This window comes from Arachis ipaensis, chromosome B03, assembly GCF_000816755.2.
Source record: "Arachis ipaensis cultivar K30076 chromosome B03, Araip1.1, whole genome shotgun sequence".
Lineage (NCBI taxonomy): Eukaryota > Viridiplantae > Streptophyta > Magnoliopsida > Fabales > Fabaceae > Arachis > Arachis ipaensis.
Genome location: NC_029787.2, coordinates 31,228,359 through 31,253,403, shown reverse-complemented (window position 1 = coordinate 31,253,403; position 25,045 = coordinate 31,228,359). Strand labels below are relative to the sequence as shown.

General features: G+C 35.2%; 3 protein-coding genes and 1 long non-coding RNA gene across 8 annotated transcripts; 3 read left to right on the top strand and 1 right to left on the bottom strand.

The window, feature by feature from the left end:
• Positions 2,072-2,875, top strand: LOC107632915 (LEAF RUST 10 DISEASE-RESISTANCE LOCUS RECEPTOR-LIKE PROTEIN KINASE-like 1.4). The gene has a single exon (XM_016336554.1). It carries the CDS (start codon positions 2,072-2,074, stop codon positions 2,873-2,875), a length of 804 nt encoding a protein of 267 aa, XP_016192040.1.
• Positions 2,424-8,761, bottom strand: LOC107630235 (calmodulin-binding receptor-like cytoplasmic kinase 2). 2 transcript variants are annotated; one of them, XM_016333329.2, is made up of 5 exons: positions 7,425-8,759; positions 6,645-6,859; positions 4,842-5,654; positions 4,634-4,726; positions 2,424-4,336 (listed from the first exon to the last, which is right to left on the bottom strand). In XM_016333329.2, exons 2-5 carry the CDS (start codon positions 6,823-6,825, stop codon positions 3,534-3,536), a joined length of 1,890 nt encoding a protein of 629 aa, XP_016188815.1. In that variant the 5' UTR covers positions 6,826-6,859; positions 7,425-8,759; the 3' UTR covers positions 2,424-3,533. The 2 variants fall into 2 exon arrangements, with proteins under 2 accessions (XP_016188815.1, XP_020974297.1); XM_021118638.1 differs by lacking the exon at positions 4,634-4,726 and having other exon boundaries at positions 7,425-8,761.
• LOC107630236 lies at positions 8,825-11,439 on the top strand. Of its 2 annotated transcripts, none has more exons than XR_001618185.2 (3): positions 8,825-8,974; positions 9,180-9,621; positions 10,441-11,439. It is a non-coding gene; the product is annotated as an uncharacterized LOC107630236 (long non-coding RNA). The 2 variants fall into 2 exon arrangements; XR_002359130.1 differs by having other exon boundaries at positions 10,424-11,439.
• On the top strand, positions 14,251-18,275 carry LOC107630237 (beta-glucuronosyltransferase GlcAT14B). Of its 3 annotated transcripts, XM_016333331.2 has the most exons (5): positions 14,254-14,570; positions 15,227-15,845; positions 16,085-16,160; positions 16,285-16,400; positions 17,379-18,275. In XM_016333331.2, the coding sequence occupies exons 2-5, from the start codon at positions 15,233-15,235 to the stop codon at positions 17,876-17,878; spliced, it is 1,305 nt and encodes a 434-aa protein (XP_016188817.1). In that variant the 5' UTR covers positions 14,254-14,570; positions 15,227-15,232; the 3' UTR covers positions 17,879-18,275. The 3 variants fall into 3 exon arrangements, with proteins under 3 accessions (XP_020974296.1, XP_016188817.1, XP_016188816.1); XM_016333330.2 differs by lacking the exon at positions 14,254-14,570 and having other exon boundaries at positions 15,113-15,845; XM_021118637.1 differs by lacking the exons at positions 16,085-16,160; positions 16,285-16,400 and having other exon boundaries at positions 14,251-14,570.

The following is a 25,045-nucleotide window of genomic DNA, read 5'->3' as shown; positions in this document are numbered from 1 at the left end:
GTTTTTCCCAACATGAAAGAGTATCATCCAATGACAAGAGGCAAATATTTAATTTTGGTTTCCAATATCCTCCATCACAAAAATCTCGTGACATTTCGCGATTATGCCTTTCATCATGAGGAACTCCTGGTAGCACATGAATATCTCTCCAATGGCACTCTTGCTGCTTATCTTGAATGTGAAATCCAACATAATAAATGCACATTACCTTTGCTTACTCGAATGGAAATCGCCATCGATATTGCGAATGCATTGAGCTATCTTCACAAGCATGGCATCATCCACCATAACATAAACTCCAGCAATATTCTGCTAGATAAGAACATGTGTGCTAAAGTTGCTGGCTTGCACTTATCAAGGAAACTTCCAGAGGATGTTTCTGTCAATGCCACCAGCATTGTTTCAATTTCAAGTGATATAGCAAAAACTTGTGTTTACATTGACCCAGAGTATGTGTGTCTCATGGCAGAATCAGCACGAAGAATGATGTTTATAGCTTCGGAGTAGTGTTGTGCGATTTGATATCATCCAAGCTTGCTAAGTATTGGGAAGGTTGTGACCGAGAAAGTATTGCTGTCCTTTTAGGCAGAAATATTGAAAATCAAGCTTTGGACAAGGTATTGGATCCAAGAACTGGCTTCCAATCAGACCATAAGATCATGCAGGTGATGACAATGGTGGAGCTTGCACTTAGTTGCATGGGATTTCCACAAGAACTCAGGCCAAATATGGAACAGGTGCTAGATATCCTCAATGGCAAGAGACTAGAGAGATATAAAACAATAGAAGGTGCACAACCTTTTTGACTTTTGTCCCTTTTCCCCTTCAATGGATTCCACCCATTATGTTGGTTTAGTGCACATATTAAAGTGTACTATAATCAATGAATAATGGTCTAAAACATTCTTAATCTAGTCAACGACATGTATTGTTGAACAAAGTCATGAATAAAAAGTGACTTGTATGCAATAGACATGCACCTAACTATTTTTTCCTTTCATTCATCTTTCCCAGCTTTCAGAATCTTTGACTATGCTGATCTCAGAAAAGCTACCATGCAATTTCGTTCAGATAGGGTCCTTGGAAAGGGAGGGTTCGGCTGCCTATTTTATGATAACATGCTAACACTATAAATCCTTCCCGCATATATTTAAAGAATAAAATAGTGCTCACATGTTTCATATTTTTGTACAATTTTATACTTATAGTAAAGATGTTTGGTTGGGGATGAAATATGAGATGGAAATTTTATGATTGATTAAATGCATACATTTAAACATATATATGGTTTTATGAAAGTTTATTTTAACTTTGTTTTTATCCTTACCGTTTCTACTATGTCAAACATACAATGCAACATGCCAACATTCTTACAACCTTATGCTTAGTTTCTGTTGTTATTTTTGAATTTTGACCAACCCACATTCAATTTCACTACTTATCAACTTACAATTGTAAGAACTCTCATATTTTTATCACAATTCACACACAACATATGAGACTTAAGAACAATAGGTTTGCATAATTTGTTCTTTTGGCTTGCCACTGATATTAGGAAAACTTCAAGATGGACTTGAAGTTGCAATAAAAAGTTTCCACAACATGCGGGAAAATTCTCTTAAGCTATAATACACAGACACTGACATCCACACTGACACTGGACACGACACGACACAGGACACGCCGACACGTAAATTTTAAAATCTTGCATGACATGGGACACGCATACATATAAAATATAAAATATTTTTTAAATAAATTATAATGATATGTTGATATTTTATTGATATTAAAATATAAATTAATGTTTTTAATTATTTTTAATGTCTTATTTTAATTATATCAAGTATTTAAAATATTTTTTTGTTTTAATAAATAATAATATATACTATATCTAAATTTATTTTAAGAATATATGTTAAGAATAAGACTGGACACGCTGATACGTGATGGTATTTAGATGTGTCTAGGTGTGGTGTGTCCAGAGAAGAATTTTTTATTTTTTATTAAGACACGGTTGGACACAACAGACACGCCTGTCAGACGAGTGTCGGTGAGTGTCGTGTCCGAAATGTGTCCCACACGCGGACACGACAACTTAGCGAAGTGTCCGTGCTTCATAGCTCTTAAGCAATTCATGAATGAAATCGAGATCTTAAGACCCTTGCACCATAGAAACCTGGTTTCACTCTACGGCCGCAGCTCTGGTGAGCATAACGAACTCTTTCTAGTCTACGAGTACGTCCCCAATGGCACTCTCTCTAGACATATTCATGGAGGTAAAATTGAAAAGCTACCATGGCTTACTAGATTGAATATTGCCATAGAAACTGCAACTGCATTGGCATCATATCTTCATGATTCAGGTATCATACACCGTGATGTAAAAGGAAGTAATATCCTCTTGGATGAAAATTTTTCTGTTAAAGTTGCAGATTTCGGACTCTCACGGTCCCTACCAGATTATATTACTCATGTGTCAACAGCTCCAGCAGGGACAAATGCCTATATGGATCCGAAATATTTCCAAACAGGCAGGGTTTCCTATAGAAGTGATGTATATAGCTTTGGAGTGGTCTTGTTTGAGCTCATATCATCTGAACCTGCATTCTGGAGGGAAGTCCCACAAGGCGAGGCGGTTGGCCTTGCTAAGTTTGCAATAATCAAACTGTTAAATAACACATTGAAGGAGCTAGTAGATCCAGATATTGGGTATGATTCAGATAAAGATGTAATGGAAATGGTAGCAGCAGTGGCAGAGTTGGCCTTTCAGTGCATTCAGTGTCCTAAAGAGCTTAGACCTTCCATGAAACAGGTGCTGGAGACCCTTGAGGGTATAAAGAAGGGAACATGGGGATTCAACCAGATAATTTAGTCTCAATTCTCTGCTACTGCATATTTATATCTCCAGTTACCTGATTCTTATTCACACTTTCTTGACAGTTTGAACTCATCCTATATAGCATAATTCTATTTCTTCTGTTAAGTTTATTGTTCAAAGTTTATTGAGATGTAGCATATATTTATATATCTATTTGCAATATATAATTTTGAAGACACAAGCTATGGCATATCGTGGTGCTACTACTTTGAATTCTGTTAGAGTACTACATCATTTTATTGCGTTAGTTATTATTCTCTTTAATATAACGATCATTCTTCTACAAAAGTCCTATTTGAAATTGAGTGTCATTAGAAATGTATTGAAGTACTTGCATACGTTCATGACCATGGTAATATACAGTAGCCATAAAATTGGACAAGATTTTGATGGCTCATTTGACTTAAAACATTTAAATTTCATCCATTAACGGTTGAATCTTGTTTCATTGACTTTCACTGAAGAAACTTCATCCATTGAAATTGCTTCATCTTTTTAAGAGCACCCGGCTCTACTGTTTGTTGTTGAGTGACATGTAAGTCTGACTGGTTTGTCCCTAGATCTGATGGATTATTTCTTCCTGCATGCAAGAAAATTGTGAATTATAACCATCAAGTAACTGAATAGAACTTCATGAAATCTGAAACTAAGACTATGTTATTTGGTTGAATCCCCATGTTCCCTTCTTTATTCCTTCTAGGGTCTCCAGCACCTGTTTCATAGAAGGTCTAAGATCTTTAGGACACTGCACACACTGAAATGCTAACTCTGCCACAGCTGCTATCATTTCCATCAACTTTTGGTCTGAACCAAACCTGAAAATTGGATCCACCAGCTCCTCCATTGCATTGTTTAACATCTTAGTGATTCCGAACTTGGCTAGAGTAACACTCTCTCCATCATCCAACAAGCTAGGTGGTTTCGATGATATGAGCTCAAACAAGACCACGCCAAAGCTGTAGACATCGCTTCTATCACTGACTCTTCCAGATTCATAGTAATCTGGATCTATGTAAGCGTGAGTTCCCACTGGTATGGTTGAAACATGTGTTACAGAACTCGGAAGTGACCTTGAGAGTCCAAAATCCGCAACCTTAACAGTCAAGTTTTCATCCAAGAGAATGTTGCTTCCTTTTACATCACGATGGATGATGCCTGAATCATGAAGATATACTAATGCAGTTGCAGTTTCAATGGCAATGTTCAATCTAGTAAGCCATGATAACGTTTCACTGGAAGGTCCTTGAAGATGTTTAGAAAGGGTGCCGTTGGAGATGTACTCATATACTAGAAGATGGTTCTTGCTGTGAGGAGAGCTGCAGCCATAAAGTAACACCAAATTTTTATGCTGCAATAAACTTAAGATCTCTATTTCTTTCATGAATTGCTTGATGGACTTGTCTGTCTCGTTGTGGAAACGTTTTACTGCAATTTCGCGCCCATCCTTAAGTTTTCCTAATCACAAATGCACATCATTGAAACAGAAAACTTTACAAATCAACTTCATCTATGAAAATTTTACTCCATTTTTCACTCTTATCCAAACATAACTCTATCCCTCTATTGGCTGATTACAGCATAGCTCACAAAGGTTATTGTCTAAAGTTTGAAACAATCTCTATGCAGAGATTGAGATTTGAAACTAATCGGGATTTTTATACAACAGTCAATAAGGGAATAAGATCCCATTGGTACACTTTTTTTTTTCTTTAAATATATGTAGAAAAAATGTGTCATTTGTTAGCATCTTACCATAGTAGACAGTGGCAAACCCTCCCTTTCCAAGGCAAGTGTCAAAATGTTTAGTTGCTTCTTCAAGTTCAGCATGGTGGAAGATTTTAAAAGCTGAGACAGATGGATTCATAATAAAGTAGTTAATCCTTTGTTAATTATGCTAACACCAAAAAGACAATGTGAAAACCATGAAGGATTAAAAGGGACAAAGAAAATGGTCTCAAACCTTTTTCTGAGTTTGCTTCAAATCTCTCTTGTTTTATATCATTGAGGATCTCTAGCACTTGTTCCATGTTTGGCCTTAGTTCTTGTGGAGATGTCATGCACTCAAGTGCAAGCTCTGCTACAGCAGTTATCATCTGCTTGATTTTATGGTCTGATTGGAAGCCAAGTCTTGGATCCAACACCTTGTTTATATCTTGGTTTCCAATTTTTTTGCTTAAAATTGTAGCGATACTCTCTTCCTCGCAACCTTCCCAATACTTAGCGAGTTTGGATGATATAAGCTCACACAAAACCACTCCAAAGCTGTAAACATCAACTGTGGCACCAACCCTGCCATTTGATACATATTCTGGGTCTATGTAACCACATGTCCCTACTACATCACTTGTAACATAGGTATCATTGATTGAAACTCCTTCTGGAAATTTCCTTGACAAATGTAAGCCACCAAGTTTAGCACAAAGGTTCTTGTCTAGCAGAATATTGCGGGATTTTACATTGCGATGGACGATGCCATGATAATGAAGATAGCTCAATGCATTTGCAGCATCAATTGCAATGTCTAATCTAGTGAGCCAATGTAGTGTGCTGCTGTGTGACATTCCAAGTTGAAGATAAGAAGCAAGAGTGCCATTTGAGAGGTATTCATGTGCTAGCAGGAACTCCTTATGATGAAAGGCACAGCCATGAAATGACACCAGATTCTTATGAGGTAAGATATTTGAGATCAAATCTTCATAGAGGAACTGCTGGAATATGTGCATCTCATTATTGGAATATCTTTGAATTGCAACCTCACGCCCATTCTTTTTGCCTACAAGTGTATACCACCAGAAGAAAGTAAATCTAAACCATACATTCTTTCGTATGTGTCCTTTCCAATTCCCACTAAGTTGGATTGACTACATAGATCAAAGAAGTCATTGTGCCGTTTCTAAGTGTTGAGTTCATTGAATAACTAACAATCTTGATGATGACAAACATTTTATATAGTCCTTATTTACTTGTGTGCATCAATATCTTATTCAAGTATTGCAGGTCACGAAAAGGAAAGATCTTCTAAGACCAATAATGTAGCAAGCAATATTTCAGGCATATCAGCATTCATGGAGGAAAATCTCCTATTACCGGATTGTGACTAACAATTCTAAGCTAGGTTGAGGTTTGAACTTTTGGATTGGTGTTTGTAAATATTTGATTGTAGTGAAATTTTAACCATGGTTTGTGGTGGAGACTGGATGTAGGTCTCATTGCATATGGAGACTGAACAAGGATATATGAGTGTCTCAGCTTTTTCCCTCATCTTTGTTACTGACTTACTGTCATTTCGGTACAGAGAGAAAAACGAAAATTATCTCCTGTTTTATTGATTTACTGCTCTAACAATTTTAAAGTATTATATTTCCTTTGATTTCTTGACTCAATCCCCTTCTTATGGCTTAGGGAAACCTTCACTAAGTATTGGGATGTGGCAAAGTTTTATGTTGGTTGTCTTCAGCCTAACACAACCCTACATGGATTCAAAGACAGCCTTGCATCATGGCTATATTTTGGGATGCGACAAAGTTTTATCTAAGCTGTTGGAGGCCTAACACAACTCTACAAGGATCCAAAGACATGTCGAGTTTCTTTCGTACGTGTGATGTGTATGCTACATATTGAGTGTGAGACACTGAGATGACTAGTTCAATGAGATGTAGACTCAACTTATATTGTATTCACATCTCATCTGATAGTGAACAATGGAGAACTGAGAATGTAAAACCATGTAGGTGCATATAACAACTATTCCTTATTCTCTTACCATGGTAAACTTTCTCCAAGCCTATCTTTCCAAGCATATTACATTGGTCAAAATTATTTGTAACTTTTGCAAGTTCCCGGTAGGATAAGATTGGCCACTTTATCTCAATTGAATCATTTGGAGATGTGCCAGAAGAAGTTCCGGGGAAGCAGCTTTGAAAGAGATCGCTACACAACCTCATAAGGTCAGTACCAAGTGAAGTATGGCCACTTGTTCTGCTTAAGGATAACAATGTCACATAATTAGAAAAATAAATAAATAAATAAAATCATTTGAATTTTTACAGAAAAAGAGTGAATAATTGCTAGATAGAAAACAATAATTACCTACTTCTTATTAAGAGAGAAAATATTTTTCTTGATCATTTTGATAAATAAATCCAAAAACAAATTCTAACCTTCTAACATTTTCAGGAATTAGTAACTATGGATAAATTATCCCTGGTAGTGCAGAAATTAAAATAGGAAATAAAAAAACTGTCAAAGAACACGTAGTCAAGGGAAATGCACAATAACATTACAACAAGACAAGAAACTACTTTGAATCGGTCATGTAACCAAAAGCAAAATGTAATTGGATATTTCAATATATCTTTGTGTTAATTCCTTCTTTGTAAGGTCCGTGAAAATTTATTCATACAAATTTTAAATTTAAGACCAAAGAAAATTCACGTTTAGTTAGATGAAATAGCAGCACTGATACAAGGAAACATATCATACTTTTCAAACCACAAAACATCAAAGAAAGTAGTGAAAAGAAAGTATTAAGAACAGAACATACCTCTAAAAACGTTGAGGTTGCTTAATAAAATGGTAACAACAATGATCTTCCCAAAGGAATTAAGAGCAAATAAATAAAACAAAAAGAATGTTGCTTAATCCTAAGATACAGTACTTTTAAGCGATTTTTAGCTCCATAAAAAGACAAAGCAAGACCAAGACGAGTGTAAAGCAAGTCAGCAGTCAACATATAGACACGCTATTGCAAGTTGTCAAGTGATAATTGTTGGGCGGTCGTGGGAAGCTCTCCACCACGGAGAGATTTCGGAGAGGAATGAAGTGAAAGAATATAAAATGAAAAAACACCACATCCAACTCAAAATCTTAAGATAATAAATTAATGGATCTCTCATCTTATAAACTTCTCACTCTTTCTTGCTTTCTTTAAAGTGAGACTAGCTTCATACACTCCTCACACTTGCAACATCTCTTTCTTGCTTTCTTTAAAGTGAGACTAGGTTCATACACTCCTGACACTTGCAACATTAACAATAAAGGTCTCTAGCACCTGCTTCATAGATGGCCTTAGTTCCTTAGATCATTGCAGGCACTGAATGGCAACCCTGCCACACCTGTCATGGCTTCTCCTATCTCATTGTCTGATTGAAAACCAAGGCATGGATCCACCAGCTCATGAAATTCTTGGTTTTGGATTTTGCTGATGATAAGACTAGACAGTTTTAACTTATGCTGATCTCTATTCAGATCCAAAGCTTTCATGGATGTTAAGATCTCAGACTAAAACCACCCCAAAAATTTTAAGTGTCACTTTTGTCACTAACCCTGTAATACTGGAAATACAGTGTGTCCATATAGCCATTAAATAGTAAGTAGTAACCTCTTGTGAAGAAGTTGAAACAACCAACAGAAGAGTGTGCGAAAGGCCAAAGTCTGCGACCTTAATGCACAAGTTTTAATCCAAAAGAATGTTAGCAGATTTTACGCGCATGTTTTTCAAAGAGGAACTTGTAAGGAAAAACTTAAATTGTAAAAGAAAATTGCTAAACTTTTTCATATCCTACGCACATCAATAGCAAGGCAAAATACTAGGGGAAGAAATATGGAACAAATCAAAACTTAAAAGAGAAAACACAAGAAGGAATTCCAAGTGGTCAAGCACAGTTAAGAGTTGAGACTTGAGACTTGAGACTTGAGTGAGTAGTAGTAGTAGGGTTATGGTAATGCTACTTCGATGTTCCTTCCTTTTCTTTCTTACTCTATTTCCCCATTTAAATGTATTCATTCATTTTAAATAAGATATGGTGTCAACTTATCTAACATTTCACATATTGATTATTTGAATCTCACTCAATTTGTCAATGGTGGACCATGCAATATGAGTCTTTCCAGGTGACTCACTCTCTCTCCTCCTAGCTTTATCCACACTACTACTCTTTTACGCGTACAATCAGCGTTTAATGATTTAATCACATATTTCCATTTTTTTAATTTAAAAAGATACAAATTTAATTGGTACCCTTTTAGTTTTTCCAGTATGAACCTATGTACCCAATTCTCTTGATCCCTCCAACTTTAAGATTGGTTCTCAAGGTGAGAATTTTCTCTTTCTTTCTTAATTGGTTTCTTACCATACTTAGATCACTTAATTAATTTGATTAACAATTCTTTTCGGTTTTCCCCTGTAAGATTAAGGTATTTCTTTGCTAAATGTGTAATGGCATAATCTCCCCGTACTCATCTAAGAGGTTGCGGGTTTGAGTTTCCCTATCTTCGGTAAAAAAAATGTGTAACTTAGGGATTTGACTATATCGGAGGCAGTGATCACAGATCATAATTCATAGGAGTGTGTGTGAGTGATGCCAATTCTCTCATTTGTATCTCAGTGTTTCTTCTTCCCTAATGGCAGTGGAAGTAAACACCACGCTTCACATCCAATTATTGGTTCTGAGGTAAAGGGGGGAAGCAAATTGGTGCCTTTGGATTCTGAGGAACCAAGCAGTGGTGATGACATGAGCCTCTGGATTCTAAGGTTCAAACAAGCTGGGATGAACTGGTGGTTCCTGTGATCTCTGATGAGTTACCAAGTGATCATCATCAAAATCAATCACTTTTGTTGGTTGATTCTGTGTGCTGCCACATAAATGAGGTGTTTGAGTATTCTGAACTTGAAGAAGCCACCAATAGCTTTGACCCTAGTAGAGAACTTGGATCTGGAGGATATGGGACAGTTTATTTTGGTAAGAACATTTACATTCCTTCTATTTCAGTTAGTATGTAGTTTCATTCTCTTTGTTATTATAAAGTTATTTTAGGTTGTCAGGGACTTTGATTGTTCTAATCATGCATCCTACATTGTAGCATGACGGTGTGCTTCATCAACATAATTATATTGCAGTTCATCCTATTATATACCTTCATAAGCATGAGTTAGTTGATCATTCAAGATGTTACCAAAGATCTTTCAATCCAAACGATTTTCTCCCTCTAAAATTATTATTATTTGAATGACGATATGAATCGGTGTTTAAAAAGAATTTGAAAAGCTAACTGAATAACTGCAATTATGGTCATCAAAACTCAAATTAGATGTAACTTGGGTCATTCGAAATAAAAATTATTCAGAAAGAAAGGGCAAATAAATTTTAGTTACCAATGGTTTGTGACATGGTATCAGGGTATGACAGAAAAATTTAGAATACTATTCTTGTTACTCTCATTCCTCTAAATAAAAGTATAATTTTAGCATCAGACAAAATAGAGACTTATGCATTATCCACACTTTAAGCCTCCGAAAGAAAAGACTCTTATGTGTGTGAGGCTTGTTAAATATATAAAATCATTCATGATTCATATGCCTATGCCTAATGGTCTAACCTTTTAGAAGAGATGGTTTATGACAAGATGCAGTTACATTGTCACATGTACAGGGCTGCTAGTAAGCAATGGCAAGAATGTAGCCATGTATGGCTGAGATTTTATTTTAGCTTGGTGTTGTAGTAATTGGAATCATGTTATTAACTCTATAACAAGATTTACTAGTTTTTGTTTATATGCAGGAATACTCAAAGATGGACGTCATGTGGCCATAAAGCAGTTGCACAAAGACATGCTGAGGAGTTTAAGGTTGCATGACGAGAATTCCAAGAGCAATGATAGACTCACCAAGTTCTCAAACGAATTTGGCATCTTAACTCACTTGAAGCATGAAAATCTTGTCCAGCTATATGGCTGCACCTCTCCTCAGAGCCATGAAGTACTGCTTGTGCAAGAGTACATTCCCAATGGAACCGTTGCAGATCATCTTCTCAACAGGAGCTCTCCTCCGTGGTCTACGCGACTAAACATCGCCATATAGACTGTAGAAGCGTTGGCTCATCTACATAGTTCTAGCATAATCCACCGCAATGTGAAAACTAGCAACATTCTGCTTGACATAAATCTGAATGCTAAAGTTGCAGACTTTGGATTATCGCGCCTTTTCCCAGAAGGTGTTACTCATGTTTCCACTGATCCTGCTGGGACTCCGGGTTATGTTGATCCAGAGTACTATGAGCATTGCCATCTTTCTGATAAGAGCGATGTGTATAGCTTCGGAGTAATATTGCTTGAGCTGATAACATCCCTGCCGGCATATAGCGAGGACGATAAAGAGCCTTTTCTTTCCAACTTTGCCATGGTTAGAATCAGCTGTGGGAGACTCCAGAGTATTGTTGACCGAGATCTTGGATTTGAGTCAGATGATTGGAATACTAAAACAATTACCGCAGTGGCAAAGTTGGCATGTAAGTGTCTTCAGAGCGAAAGTAAATTGAGACCTTCCATGGAAGAGGTGTTGAATAGCCTTGTGAGAATTGAAAGTTGTTGAAGCTCTTAGAATGCTCTTATCTGGTGTTACAATAATGTCACGAATTGTTCAAATTCTCTCATGCTAGCATGGTGATTTATTTTGAGAAGAAAATAGCTTAACCAAAGTAAAATATCACTTTTATATCTTATACTTCCTCTGCTGACTATAAATAAATACCATGTCTTATATATATCTTATATACTTCCTACCATAACCATTCCTGTTTTCATCTGTAAAAGATATTGTGTATTGGGAACCGATTAGATAAAAAAAACTTCCTTGATTATCCTTATCAATATTTTATAATGGTACTTTTACCCTTAACCAAAATCAACCAAAACCTTTGTTCTTCTTCTCATACACTCAAAACTCAGACTCCAGCCTTCTCCGGCAAGAAACTCTAGTGGCAACATAGATTCTACCCCCGGTGGCGAGGGAAGCAGCTCTTAAATCCCTGCTTTGCACCTCAGCCTTCACCACTGTCCGCCATCGATATGATCAGATCATCAGCTCCCTTGCCATTTGTTGAAGTTGATGTTATTGTGTTGGACTGTTGGTTTTATAGATCTCAGATGTAAAAAAATGATAACGGCAAAATGGCACTAATTTTATCATATATTTAGTTTACTGTCAAACAAGATATAAAAATGGTAATTTTTGTGTCTATATCTCAATGTATATTTATGAGTTTCTCCAAACCAAATGTATATATTTGTTATGAAAATAAGTTAATCAGTCAATTTCTCCTGTTAAAATAGTTTTTAGAAAATAATGTTACTATAAGCATCCACTGAATATCATAATCAATCAAGCTACTCCCCACAGCTTCAAGAAGGATTAAATTGCACCATAGCAAGAGAATTTGACAACATACACTATTATAGATAAATAAACAAGTTGTAGGCTAGTTAGACTATCCCAAATTCTATAAATTCAAGATACTAAAATTGTAGTTGTGGGCTTGTTTAATTAACTTGCCCAGCCCAAAAAAAAATAGCAGAATGGAGTCAAGGTTGATTGCGTACCCAAAAACAACTTAAATATTCAAACTTCTAACAAACTAATGACCAAAAATCAAAATTCTAACAAACTAGATTTCTTGATTTAAATCATAAATGTATAGTAATTCATTAATTTATTAAAACAATGTTACGTTCATAGGAAAAATGACATTGTTGTAAAGAAATATTATTTATACACTGTCAGATTGTCTAGTGAGGTTCTTTATAATTGATATGCAAGCTCAATCAGCTAGAAATATGAAGGAGACCTTGCTCAAGGTCACAAGCATACTTGGTGACATTAATATGCTTAAATTTTTATTTTTTACTTTTACTTTTAGAGAAAAGAGGAGTGTTAGGGGTCAGCAAGTTTTGTATTTTGTAACCATCAATTGTTCATCAATAGTGTTTTTAATGGTTTGAGATTACATCTAATAGTGGGAGATCACTCACTTTTCTTTTGATGGTTAAGTGCTGGCCAGATTGTTAAAAACATCTAAAAGTGTTTTTAATAATGCTTTCTTTTCTTTAAGATGATTAAATAATATTTTTTTTTCTCTATTTGTCAAATATAAATTCTTCTCTTATAAGATTAGAATATCGTATATTTTAGTCTATTTGACCAAAATGCACTTTGATAATATATATTAATTTATTTAGGTATTAACGCTTAATTTTCAAAATAAGAAAAAGGAAAAAGGCGGAATTCACATGCACTTTGTGAGAGATTTTCGTTAGATTAATTAGACTAATTTAATTGAAATATTACCTGAAACTGAATGGTATTTTGGCCCTAGACGTGAAAGTGTGAATGCCTAGATTCAGGATTTTGATTTGTTTGTCAAGACTGTAATGGGTGTATCTATAACGAACTCCGATACCAACAAAATTGAAAAAAAATACCTTAATTTTGAAGTATTTATGAATAGAAAATGTAACTTAATCATATTTTTTAGTTTCTAAATCTTTTTAGTTTATTTATATTTTATTTATTATTTTATTATAAAACGATTTATTTTATTATACTATAGTCAAACTAATTGAACTAGTTGTTTTATCAATTTTTAACAAATCGAAAGTGATTTGATATGTAGTGGTATGGGAGAGAAATCTACTCCTCTTTATGAATACCAGTTTTATTAAAATACATCAAAGGATCTTCCTATCGAGCAAAATAAAAGAAAATCTGAAAGATAAATAAAGTAAACTTTGAAAATAAATTAATTGAAAATAAAGTAATTGAAAATAAATTAATTGAAAATAAATTTGCAAAGAAAATAAAGATTACAGGAAATGTAAATAAAGTAAAGATATGGAAGGAATTCTACAGAAAAATGACAACTCAGTAAGTCGCAAACTCAGCAGTGTGCTTGAGTGTTTTTCTGAAGCAAAGTTCCAACTCTTTCTCCATCCATCTTTCATCTATTTATTGAAGTCATTGACCAATCAGATTCAAGAGTAACTTCCGCGTGCGCTAACTTTTGAGTAACATTTCCGTTCTTTTTGTACAACGTGGTAACTCCCAACAATCAACTTCAAATGATCTTATTCCTCAACTAAGTATATGATTGGCTTCTATCCTCATTCTCCAACAAATTCTTTTCGATCCAAACTCCGTTCCTCGAAATAAAAGTTCATTGTATTTTGACTATGGTGTTTTTGAAATCAAATATTTTCGATCAACACTAGTAAATTAATAAATCAGTAACTAAAACAGTTAAATAAGTATTTTAGAATCTTGATTAATAGTGAATAAAAATTTATTTATTTTAGAGAGATAAGGAAGCCACAAGAACATAATACTTCATATTTAGATTCTCTAAATTTTGAATTTCACTTTAAAGAGTAAAATGTGATTTTTTACTATTTATTTTATATGTAGGACAAAAAAAACATGATAAAAAAAATATTTAAAAATAAAAAATTACATTTTACCCTCAAATAAAAAATTAAAATTTAGAGGATGCAAATTTTAATATATTACCCTCATTAATATGGGGAAAGCTCAAAGGAGATTATAGTTCCTAGTTAGCAACTTAGCATGCCATCTTCTGTAAGTAACAGAAAATGCCTATGATGCTCAATTTCTTCTCGACTATTCTGTTAAAGTAAGCTGTAAGATAGAGAGAGGGAGAGTATTTCTGATCAATTTGACAATTTCTTACACATATAATAATAATAATAATAATAATAATAACAAACGTCCTCTTTGGAACAAACGAAAGTACGAAACCCCTCTCTCTTTTCAATAAATCTCTCTAAACCTTACTTTATCTTAAGTCTCTGTCTCTGTCCCTCTCCTATGATTCGCTGTTCGATTTTCCAACACCACAAACAGGTTTGTGTTTTATGTTTCGTTCAGTCCATTGCTCAGTGACATATATTAATTATTATTTCATTGCTTGAGATTGAACCTTGTGTTCTTCACCATGCAGTTTCTTTTGTCATGTCTTGATTATTGCTTCTATTTGCATGTTTTGACACAAACTAAAAAAATAAAAAGAAAAGAAAAACTTTTAAAATAATCTGATTTTGAAAATACAATTTTGAATTCAATTGTGAAGATCATTGCTTGAGCTGAAGAAATAGCCTCCATTTTTTTATCCCATCAGATCCAACGATTAGTTGTATATCGCTGTTTCTACGTCTAACTTGGTTCGTTACATTCCCCAAATCCAGTTGGAATTCTTTTGGCCCTTTAGTTTAAATAAAAATTATTTGTTTATTTTGCCTTTTCTTTTTGTAATAGCTCATTGACAACAACAAATACAGTCATAATTTTATTATTTTAGCATTTCGGCGAATTTTTTTATGCTACATATTTGTCTCTTTATGGCAACAAAAGAATAACACAAAGATGATGTAATAAATATCTTCCACTATTAACCAAATTTGGTTGGTCTGTAGTTACTTCACTAGTCCGCGTATCGGAAAATATCTTCCACTATTGGTACTCAATGAAACCTTTTTTTTTTTTCTTTCTTTCTTTTTCAGTGATTCATGGAATCTAGAATGAATAAGCTGAAGAAAGGGTCCATAGAAATGGAGAAGAAATGGCTATACCCTTTGATTATGGGCTTTGCTATGTGCATATTCTTTGCAGGCACTTCCTTCAATATGGGACTAGTTTCTTCTATTCATAATAACCTCAATTCAATATTCTTCTTTCTTCCTTCTCATCGAGCTGTAAACAGAACAACTACAACTCCAACTTTTGTGGAGAAAAAGATTTCCCCGGCCCCAGCTCCTTCTGCGTCGGCGACAACGATTCCCAGGATGGCTTATTTGATTTCTGGATCAAAGGGTGATTTGGATAAGCTATGGAGAACCCTCTTTGCTCTTTATCATCCATTGAACCAATATGTTCTTCACTTGGACCTCGAGTCGCCCCTCGAGGAGAGGCTGGAGCTTTCTTCAAGGGTTGAGAATCAACCTATATTCAAAGAGGTTGGAAACGTTTTTGTGATTCCGAAAGCTAACATGGTCACATATAGAGGACCAACTATGGTTGCTAATACACTTCATGCTTGTGCTATTCTACTCAAGAGAAGTAAAGATTGGGATTGGTTCATAAACCTCAGTGCTTCGGATTATCCTCTTGTAACTCAGGATGGTTAGTCTTCTTACTTCGATAAACAAAAACTCTATGTGTACACCAAAATCAGCCACTAAAATAAGTCACCATGTATGTTTATATAAATACATGTGTTGTTTAATTCATTTTATGTGTATTTTGTATTCTAACATATATTTTATACTAGTAGTTGATTTTGGTGTAAATTTTTTTTCCAAATTCCTTGGAGCTTTAAGTGTTTTTCACCAATGATTGTTTTCATTAATATGGTTGTGCAGACCTTTTATATATTTTTCGAGATTTGGATAGAAAGGTTAACTTCATTGAGCACACAAGCCATTTAGGATGGAAGGCGTAAGTCTCTCTGTTTGCCTCTCACCCTGTCATAATCAACCTTGGAGTATGTTCTTCTCTTTTTTGATGGATGCAACATTTGATTTAGGTGTAGTGATGAACTGAATTGAACCATATTTTGCAGGGACAAAAGGGCGATGCCTTTAATAGTTGATCCAGGGCTTTACATGTCTACCAAGAAAGATTTATTTTGGGTCGGTCCTAAGAGGACTTTGCCAACAGCATTTAAACTTTTTACTGGTTAGTTTGTTCCTACACTTGTTACATAAACAAGCTCCAAGAACACAACTTATTTAAGAACAATTATGAGTTATTACATGTTTATGTGTATTCTCAACTGTTTGGTTTTACGAATCAAGAGAAATGTGCCTGTTTAAGGAAAGATTCTCTTTTATGAAATATCAGAGCTTAAGCAATCTTAAGCCCCTGCTTTTTTTAAAAAAGAATTAATTTTTTGAAGGAGCTTATGCAATTCTGTGGTTTAAGTCTTGCTTTTAAACTAGGCAAGATGAGAGAAAAATGATCCTCATTGATGAACTGACACTGTTTTTTAGTTTGTATGTGCACACAAGCTGTATAACCTAGTTCCATGTCAGCATAACAGAATGAAAGGCTATCTATTATCTAACAGCTACTAACCATCACTAACTACCTTCAACTAGCACTTTCTTAATTTATCCCTACACAAAAGATACCTATTAGTGTAAGACATATCAAAAGTACCACAAAACCTAATTTAAGGACTCACTGAAATTAACTAGAAAAACACTGGTTTTACTGATTGGCAATAGGTTGGATTTGAGAGTTTCTCTCATTTATTTGTGTTATGCTAAATTCCCATATCATGTATTGCATACTGAATTATATCTAAAGAAAAAAGACTTCTAAATTTATGACAGAAGGTCGCAAATTACATACCCAAACATATTGTATGCCAGTACTGAGTCATTTATAAGTGTTACATACCTAGTTACTTTACAGTGAGATTGAATCCATTCTATAATGGTACTATTTTGATAGTTGGAATAGGTTGGATTTGAAAGTTTCTAACTTCACATTGGCCACATAATGTGATCTTCGGTTTCTCTAATTTCTAATTTTGATAGTTGGAAGAGGTTGGATGCAAGAATTTCTAGTTTCTATTAGTATGGTTATCTCTTTTCTTTTTCTATTTTTTCCCCAAAGGTTTTACAACTAAACATGGTGGCAACATTGCAGGTTCGGCATGGATGGTTTTATCACGTGCATTCGTAGAATATGTTGTCTGGGGTTGGGACAATCTTCCAAGGACCCTTCTCATGTACTATGCCAATTTTGTCTCCTCTCCTGAAGGCTACTTTCAAACTGTTATATGCAATAATCCAGAACTAGCAAAAACGATCGTTAACAGCGACTTGCATTATATTTCCTGGGACATCCCTCCCAAACAGCACCCTCATGTCCTTTCCATCAACGACACAGAGAAAATGATAGCGAGCAACGCCGCATTTGCCAGGAAATTTAGGCAAGATGATCCAGTCTTGGATGTGATTGATAAGAAGCTACTGCACAGGAGAAAGGGACTATTCACACTTGGTGGTTGGTGTTCTGGCAAGCCCAAATGCACCAAGGTTGGGGACAAGTACAGGATCCTACCTGGTAAGGGATCTCATAGGCTGCGCCGCCTTATAAATAGGGAAACTTTGGTGGCTAGATTTGGTCAGAATCAGTGTACATAAAAATTCTGTTGGTAATATTCATGGGTGGATTGGGACGAGAGACGAGTCAGATACGTAGTTCTTTTTATGACAGGTATGTGATTGAGGCAGCATTTGGTAGTTAGGATACTGGAGAGTCTCGGTCTTTTATTCTTGGGACAGACTATTCTTTATATCTGTCTTCAGTTTCGAACATATTTTTGTTTGTCTTTGTCTCTATATTTGGTCCTATCTTAACTTCCCAACACAATCTAAGATATTCAGAACCTCACTCGACGGGATATCAATGCCAGATATGATCTTAGCCATGGTTGCCATTTGACACCATATTAGAATCAAAGATGGCATGGGGGATTATCATTCAATTTTGTAGCATCTGGACTCCAAATAAAATAGATTATGATTTTCTGTTTCTTTAGTTCATGTTTCCTTCATATATGAATACGAATTCCCATATATTTCAAATCTTTTATACAGGATGAGTCAATCTTAGAAGTCTTTGCAAGACATTTCCAAATATTATCATCATCAAAAGTTTGAGTGGATAAATGAAATTTATCAATATATGATCAGACATGAACAACAATTTAGATAATCCTATTGATGAGCGGAAATTGAATGCTCTCGGATACTGGCAAGTGCACCAGATTGTATTAAGTAATACCACAGTGAGTGAATATGGTTTCCATGAGGATTAAGGGATTGAACAAGCGAAAATCGTATTGAATCGCTAATTAAATCAATTAAACCTGGATTATTGAGGGTTGGAATTGTGTCTTTCGTAGAACTTTGAATGGTTCTGGGCTTTGAATGAATCTTGAATGCTTGAATGATTGTGGAGGCAGTATGAACGTGTATTGATTGTGAAAGAGCAGTGATTGAAAATGTTAAAGATTTCAGAGATGTTTATTTTTTAGAAAAATTAATCCGTGAGATTAACTATTTTAATGCATGCAAATATCTTTTTACGAAAAATCATATATAATTGAATTCCAATTCCTTGGCAATTCAATTTCTTTCTAATTAACTAATTGCCAATTCATCGGTCAACCAATTAAGAAAAGAGGAATGGACTAAACTAGAATAACACAAGAGCACAAGAGTGTGCCGGGCCAACTCCCCATAAGCCCCAAAAATTGCATGAACAAGGCATGCCATACCCCAGCAAGGGGCATGCCACACGCTTTCGACAAGCACTCCAGGTCCAAGCCAAGAGAATGGCGTGCAACATGCTAGTGAAGGGCGTGCCACACGCCCAAGAAGCAACCTCCCAGGGGCCAGAATTGAAGGGTGTGCAACACGCCAATGAACCAAGTACCACACGTCGAGATGGACACTCCTAGGGGCCAGAATTTTGGGGCGTGTCACACGCCAATTCCCCCCCTGAACAAAGGCATGCCATACGCTAAGCCAACCTTCTAATAATGAGCTAGAAGCCTTGGCGTGCAACACGCCAAAGGTGGGCGTGCCACACGCCTAAGTTGACAAGATCAATTACCACTCCAAGCCCATGATGCTGAAAAATTGAATCACCAAGCTTTGAAACTGAATTATAAGGAAGATCACTAGTTAGTTAAGAGTCATTAAAAAAAGATTGGATTTGATTTGATTAGATTTGATTCTGTTTTTATTTAATTTGCATTTGAATTTTAAGTTTTGGTTTTAGTTTTTTAAAGAGGACCCTGTCCTCCCCATTTTGACACCACACTTTAGAATTCTATTTTGATTCATGTATTCCACTATGAGCAACTAATCTCCTTTTTAAGGTTACGAGCTCTGTTAATCTTTTTATGAATTATTAATCTAAGTGTTTTACTTTATTTGAGATTTATGCTTTGATCTATTCCATGATTGCATTTTCGTTCTTCATCCCTAAAGATTTAGAATTGTTGGAAAATATTCTAACTCTGTTTTGAATTCTAAATATTGTTTTGAAAAAAATAATATTAGAATTAGCTTGAAAACTCTTTCTCAAGACCTTTTGATTTAACTAGGAATAGTATTTCAAAGAGTGTGCGATGCTTTATGATTTTCAATTGCTCTAATTTAAACATCTCTGAAACCTTAACATTCTCTCCATTATTGTCTTCACTCATAGTTGGCTATTTTATTTTCCTTTGTTCACATTTAATTTCTTCGTTCCTCTGATTTTGATTTGTCTAATTAGAATAATTAAGTAATCATTGTTATTTAGCCTTTTAATCCTCGTGGGAACGATAACCCACTCACTATGGTATTACTTAATATGATTCAGTGCACTTGTTGGGTTGTGATTTTGAAAAAATTCTGCATCAAGTTTTTGACGCTGTTATCGAGGATTAATCGATGAGATTAACAACTACCATTAATTGACTCTCTAAAATAGACCTTTTTATTTTTTTTTTGCTACTCACCGGAACTCCCTCCATTGTAATGTTGGAAATCCATCTTTTCTCTTTGTTGTTTTTCTTGTGTGTTTTTGCATGCAGAGAAACAAAGACAAAAAAATCTCTTCAATTTGATCCAAAATAGAGAGAACCCTCAAGCAACTGAGAAAGAAATCAAGAAATCAGAGGAAACTAGAAGAAATTGAGGAGCTTGAGCCAGAAAGCATGGCAAACAATAATGCCAATGTTAGGAGGACTCTTGGGTCTTTCACCAAAGTCACTTCTGAAAATTGTGGAAGCAGTATTGTTTTGTAGCACTTGCTGTGAGGCAAACAACTTTGACTTGAAGTCTCAACTCATCATTTTAGTGCAACAAAATTGTCAATTTCGTGGAAGTCTTCAAGAAGATCCTAATCTACACATATCTAACTTCCTATAAATATGTGACACAGTCAAATCCAATAACGTCTCTGCTGAAAATTATCGCTTGATGTTGTTCTCATTCTTTGCAAGGGACTAATCCAAGCAGTGGCTCAAAACTCAAGCAAAGGAAAGCATATCAACATAGGATAATTTGGTCAATAAGTTCTTAACCAAATTCTTCTTATCACAGAGGTTAGTAAAGTTGAGATATGATATTCAGACCTTTATACAAAAAGATGGAGAATCTCTTTATGAAGCCTGTGAGAGGTATAAAGAAATATTAAGAAAGTGTCATCCAGATATATTTGCTGACTGGGTACAACTCCAAATATTTTATGATGGAATTACTCCTACTTCAAGAAACTTATTAGACTCCTCAGCTGGAGGTTTCATGCACACGAAGACTACTGAAGAAGCCTTAGAATTGATTGAGATAGTGGCCTACAACAAGTATTTGTACTCCTCTGAAAGAACAATAAAGGGAGGTGTGATGGAACTAGACACTTTAGACACTATTTTGGCACAGAACAAGGTGATGTCTCAACAAATTGCTTCACTCACAAAGCAAATAGGGCACATACAAGTATCTGCAGTGGGAACACAAGTTGTTGTCTGTAACTTATGTGGAGGAGCTCACAAGGATAAAGAATGCGTATTGTTTCAAGGAGAACAAGCTACCATTGAGCAAGTAAATTATATGAAAATTTTTCAAAAACCACCACCCAATGACCCCTTCTCAAAAACTTATAATCTCAGATGGAAGAACCACCCAAATTTTAGTTAGGTCAATCAAAAGCAAAAAAATTTCACTACACCTCACCAACAACAATCCCAACCCATACAACCACAAATTCACCAAAAACTTTCTTTTTTGGAGACCAAATTTTCTTTTCTGGAAACTAAATTTTCCTCCCTTGAAACTACCATTGAAAAACTATCCCAAGCCATCACCACAATAGCCCAATTCACCTCTACATTTATGCAACAAACTCAAACATTCATGGATGAAAAAGATCTAACTTCCAAAATTAAGGTACATCCATTAGAAACTTAGAAGTACAAATGGAACAAATTATCAAATAACTCACAGAGAGGCCACACAATATTTTTTCAAGTGATACAATTCCCAATCCAAAAGAAAAATGCAAGAGTATTAGTTTGAGAAGTGGAAAGATGGGGGAAAAAGAAGCCACAAGCAATAACAAGCAATCTGAGAAAGTAATGGAGGATGCTAATCAACAAGAGGAACAAGTCACTAACCCTTCAATTCAAGATCCAAAAGAGAAAGCACCAAAGAAGGCAAAGTTAAAGAGTAAAAATCCAAACTTCTATTTCCTTAAAGGTTTCTGACGAAAACCAAGGACAAGCAATTCTCTAATTTTTTGAAGGTGTTCAAGAAGCTTCACATCAACATTTTATTTATAGAAGCTTTAGAACAAATGTCTCTTTATGCCAAATTCATGAAGGAGTTGCTATCTAAGAAGAAAACTTTGAAAGGAGTTAAAACCGTGCTAGTGACCAAGGAGTGTAGTGTCATAATTCAAAGAAATTTGTCAAGAAAAATACAAGATCTAGGGAGCTTTCAAATTCCATGCACCATTGGAAGTACAACTTTTGAAAAAGCCTTGTGTGATTTAGGAGCAAGCATCAATCTAATGTCCTTTTCTGTGATGAAAAAGCTATAAATTTAAGAGATAAAACCAACAAAGATAGCTCTACAAATGACAGACAAATCAATGAAATATGCACATGGAGTAGTTGAAAATGTCTTGATTAAAGTGAAAATTTTTTTTCTCCCAATAGATTTTGTAATTCTTGACATGGAGGAAGATGAGAATGCCTCTATTATTCTAGAGAAACCATTCATAGCCACTGAAAGAGCTCTCATTGATGTGAAAACAGGTGAGTTAATGTTGAGGGTGCATAATAAGTACTTAGTTTTTCATGTTTTTAAAATCATGCATCATTCAAGTGAGAAGTAAAATTATATGAAAGTTGAATCAATTGATTCAAGCCTTCAAAAATTTCCTGATGAAGTAACTTTGAAGGCTCCACTTCCATGCTTGAGAGGAAAAGAAGAAAGAGAGAAGGTGCAGCAAATTAAAGACACAAAAGAGGCTAACAAGAGTTTACAATCCAAGCCTCCTTTTGAAATCAACAAAACTCTCCCTGACACCAAACTTAAGTTTGGTGTTGGGTGTGCATCATCAAATAAGAAGGAAGTTCTCAAGAAGGTTCCTAGAGGATGGAGAAATAAGAAGATCCCTACAGAGGACTTCTTACTAGGGGAGAAAGTGATGTTAGTTCACCATCCCTTGAAGCCATATACATTGAACAAAATTCTTTCTCTTGAATACATTTAGCTTATAGATGAAAATATGGGATGAAAGTTCATAGTGAGAAGGGAGGAGTTGAAGCACCATGATATCATTCTCCACCTTAGCAAGAACCAATCGTCAAGCTAGTGACGTTAAAAGAGCGCTTGTTGGGAGGCAACCCAACCGTCGGTAACTTTTTATTTTGTCTTTAATTTTGTTTTATTTTAGTTTCTTTTATGTGAATAAGCTTTTTCATCACTTATTTGCTTTCATTAGATAACCATGATTATTCATATTTCCATCACCAATGTTTTTTTTCTTTGTTGCTTGAGGACAAGCAACCACTCTAAGTTTGGTGTTGGAAGCTATGCTCTACATAGCCTAGAAGATGATAAAGAGGGAAGTAACTATATCTTTGAACTTTTATTTCTTATATCTTGCATCTGTTTTGATAATCATGATTCATTATTCTTTATTTGACCTTACCTTTGAAATTGCTTGTACCCAATATCGTTAAGCATGCAACAAAGAGCTTTTGAATGAAAAAAATTGAAGAAATTTTTTTAAAATTTGGGGCAAATAAGATTAAGAAAAGTGGAGGTCTGATAGTGCAATTTTGTAATGAGGTTTCATGTTTGTGAAAATTTGCATGGGGAGCTCTAAGACATGGAATGAAGTTTAGAGAAGTATTATGGAGGTTCTCAAAAATCTATATAACCAAGAAGCAGTAAGAAAAGAAAAGAAAAACAAAAACAAAAAGCAAGGCCCAAGGAGTTAAGTGCTTGTGGTGTTGCTGGTCAAGGAGAGAGGCTTGAGCAAGTAAGTCCGAGGGGTGCATTAACAGCCAATACCTTGAACCAACTGGTTCACGAGTGTCGATTGAAACTCATCTTAAAAAGCCGCCTTGAGATAGAACATTTAGAGTCAAAGTCAAGTGCAAATAACGACATGGAATAGAGAAGTATTATGGAGGTTCTCAAAAATCTATATAACCAAGAAGCAGTAAGAAAAGAAAAGAAAAACAAAAACAAAAAGCAAGGCCCAAGGAGTTAAGTGCTTGTGGTGTTGCTGGTCAAGGAGAGAGGAGAGAGGCTTGAAGTCCGAGGGGTGCATTAACAGCCAATACCTTGAACCAACTGGTTCACGAGTGTCGATTGAAACTCATCTTAAAAAGCCGCCTTGAGATAGAACATTTAGAGTCAAAGTCAAGTGCAAATAACCTCTAAAACGATAAGACAAAAAAATAACTATCACAACAAGAAAGAAAGGGAGAAAGCTGCCTTCAAGGTGAAAAATTATAAAGAGACCTCTATAATATAATCTAGATGGAAGTCCTAAGTTCTTAGACTTTCAATTGAAAGCCAGATGAGCAACGAAACCCCATAGATGATCACATCAATCAGAATTAATCCCACTGCCACTTAATCACCTCACTGAGATATCACTTAGCAATTCTTCAACTCACTTCACTTAGAAGATCCTTGCATAATTCTTTTATTTCTTGGGGACAAGCAAGATCTTAAATTTGGTATTGTGATGCATGAGCATCTTTAGTTATTTTTCTTTATCATTTCTTTGAATAAAGTTAGTGATTTCCTCATCATAATTGAGATTCTTGTCACTTAATTGATTTTATGTGGAGTTGTTTTGAGCTTTCATATGTTTAGAAGATTGTTAAAAGATTTTAGGCAATGCCAAAGAAAAAGAGAAACAAGTAGAGAAATCCAGAGAAGTGCAACTCCTTTGAAGAGAATTTGTAAATGTTGTCAATTATGACCTCTTCATACTCAAGCGAACATAACTTGAGCTATAGAGGTTCAAATGAGGCAGTTCTAGTGACGTTAGAAAGCTAACATCCAAAGTTTCAAAAAGATATGCGTATGTCTAGAGTGGATATTTAGTTTGAGCCACACACAATAAGCATCTTTCAGCTCGTAAAAACAGCGCCCCAAGAAAAAAGGGCATGGCGTATCACGCCCAAAACAGGTGTGTAACGCCTTCGAAGAGGGCCAAGACATGGCGTGGCACACCCAAACTCCAAGTGCCACAATGGGCCAACTCCCAGAAATCCATCCAAGCTT

Excerpts from the sequence above, each read along its gene's own strand:
- LOC107632915 (XM_016336554.1), top strand. The coding sequence starts at position 2,072 with ATGTGTCCCACACGCGGACACGACAACTTAGCGAAGTGTCCGTGCTTC.
- LOC107630235 (XM_016333329.2), bottom strand. The coding sequence starts at position 6,825 with ATGAGGTTGTGTAGCGATCTCTTTCAAAGCTGCTTCCCCGGAACTTCT. Across the intron at positions 5,655-6,644 it reads CTTGGAGAAAGTTTACCATG|GCAAAAAGAATGGGCGTGAG; the intron begins GTAAGAGAATAA and ends ATACACTTGTAG. Across the intron at positions 4,337-4,633 it reads GTTTGCCACTGTCTACTATG|GAAAACTTAAGGATGGGCGC; the intron begins GTAAGATGCTAA and ends ATTTGTGATTAG.
- LOC107630237 (XM_016333331.2), top strand. The coding sequence starts at position 15,233 with ATGGAATCTAGAATGAATAAGCTGAAGAAAGGGTCCATAGAAATGGAG. Across the intron at positions 15,846-16,084 it reads TCCTCTTGTAACTCAGGATG|ACCTTTTATATATTTTTCGA; the intron begins GTTAGTCTTCTT and ends ATGGTTGTGCAG. Across the intron at positions 16,401-17,378 it reads AGCATTTAAACTTTTTACTG|GTTCGGCATGGATGGTTTTA; the intron begins GTTAGTTTGTTC and ends GCAACATTGCAG.